The sequence below is a fragment of the Monodon monoceros genome, unplaced genomic scaffold (assembly GCF_005190385.1).
Source record: "Monodon monoceros isolate NGI ecotype Baffin Bay Population unplaced genomic scaffold, NGI_Narwhal_1 Super_Scaffold_5, whole genome shotgun sequence".
Lineage (NCBI taxonomy): Eukaryota > Metazoa > Chordata > Mammalia > Artiodactyla > Monodontidae > Monodon > Monodon monoceros.
The window spans coordinates 91,376,208-91,377,167 of record NW_021703782.1 but is presented as its reverse complement, the minus strand read 5'-3'; the positions used below and the strand labels follow the sequence as shown (position 1 = coordinate 91,377,167).

General features: G+C 76.1%; 1 protein-coding gene across 3 annotated transcripts in view; it reads left to right on the top strand.

Moving 5' to 3' along the window:
- The window catches only part of ECPAS (Ecm29 proteasome adaptor and scaffold), a 98,641-nt gene continuing 97,681 nt past the window's right edge, over positions 1-960 (top strand). Inside the window, exon 1 of one of the 3 annotated variants that reach the window (XM_029202390.1) lies at positions 1-280. In XM_029202390.1, coding sequence (XP_029058223.1) covers positions 259-280 — 22 coding nt within the window. In that variant the 5' untranslated portion in view covers positions 1-258. Of the gene's footprint in view, positions 281-882; positions 934-960 lie in introns of those variants that run through there. The other 2 variants (XM_029202388.1, XR_003790757.1) reach the window with 2 other exon arrangements.

The following is a 960-nucleotide window of genomic DNA, read 5'->3' as shown; positions in this document are numbered from 1 at the left end:
CGGCTCAACTTTTCCGAGTCCACGTCTCTTCCTTCGGACAGGCGTGTTTCTCCAGGTCGGGACCAGCCAACGTGACAACCACAGACCTTTACAGAAAGAGCTCCCGTCCCGCCTCGAGGACCTCCCCCGGCCGGGGCAGCCCGGGCCAGCTCGACCAAGCCCCTCACGGACTGCGGCGCGCGGCTCCCCGAGGCCGAGCCCGCCTCTCGCCTCGCTTCTGGGCGCCCGCGTCGCGGCGCTGAGCGCAGCATCCCCGGCATGGAGACCGGCTCGGACTCAGGTCAGAGGCCTGCGCGTCCGTTCTGCGCCGGGGCCGCCGGAGGCTGCGCGGGCAAGGAGGGGCGGCGAGGAGCGGCTAGGCCGGGCCGCCGGTGAAGGCCGCCGCGTGCTGGGTCCGCGCAGGGAGCGCTCGCGGGCCGGCTCCCGCGCGCGGGGCGGGCGACGGCAGGTGGGCAGGACGAGCCGCGAGCGAGCGAGCGAGCGAGGGCGGGCGGGCGCGCGAGGGGCCCGGCGGGGGGGCCGCTGGGAGGATGGCTCAGCTCTTTCTAAATATAAAACCGGCGTGAGTTGGGCGAGCGCGGCGCTGAGCCGCAGAGCCGCCGCGCGGGCCGGGCGTACCGGGCCTCGGCCGACGGACAGCGGCGGCTCCGCAGAGGCGCCGGACTGCGGGAGCGCCCGAGTCGCGAGCTCGCGGGGGACGGCGAGAACTACGCGTGCAGCGAGGAGGACGCAGGCGGCGACGGCGACGGCGGGCGGGCCTCGTGGGTGCAGCTCGGCCCGCGCCGCACTACCAGAGGCGGCTGCCGGCCTCTGCTGCACCGAGAGCGGCGGGCCCCCAGTGCCGCCCGTCCGTGCCCTCCCCCTCCGGCCCCTCCCTCCCTCCCCGGCGCAACATGGCTGCGGCCGCCGCCTCCGCCTCCCAGGACGAGCTGAGTAAGTGCCACGGCGAGCCTGCGGCAG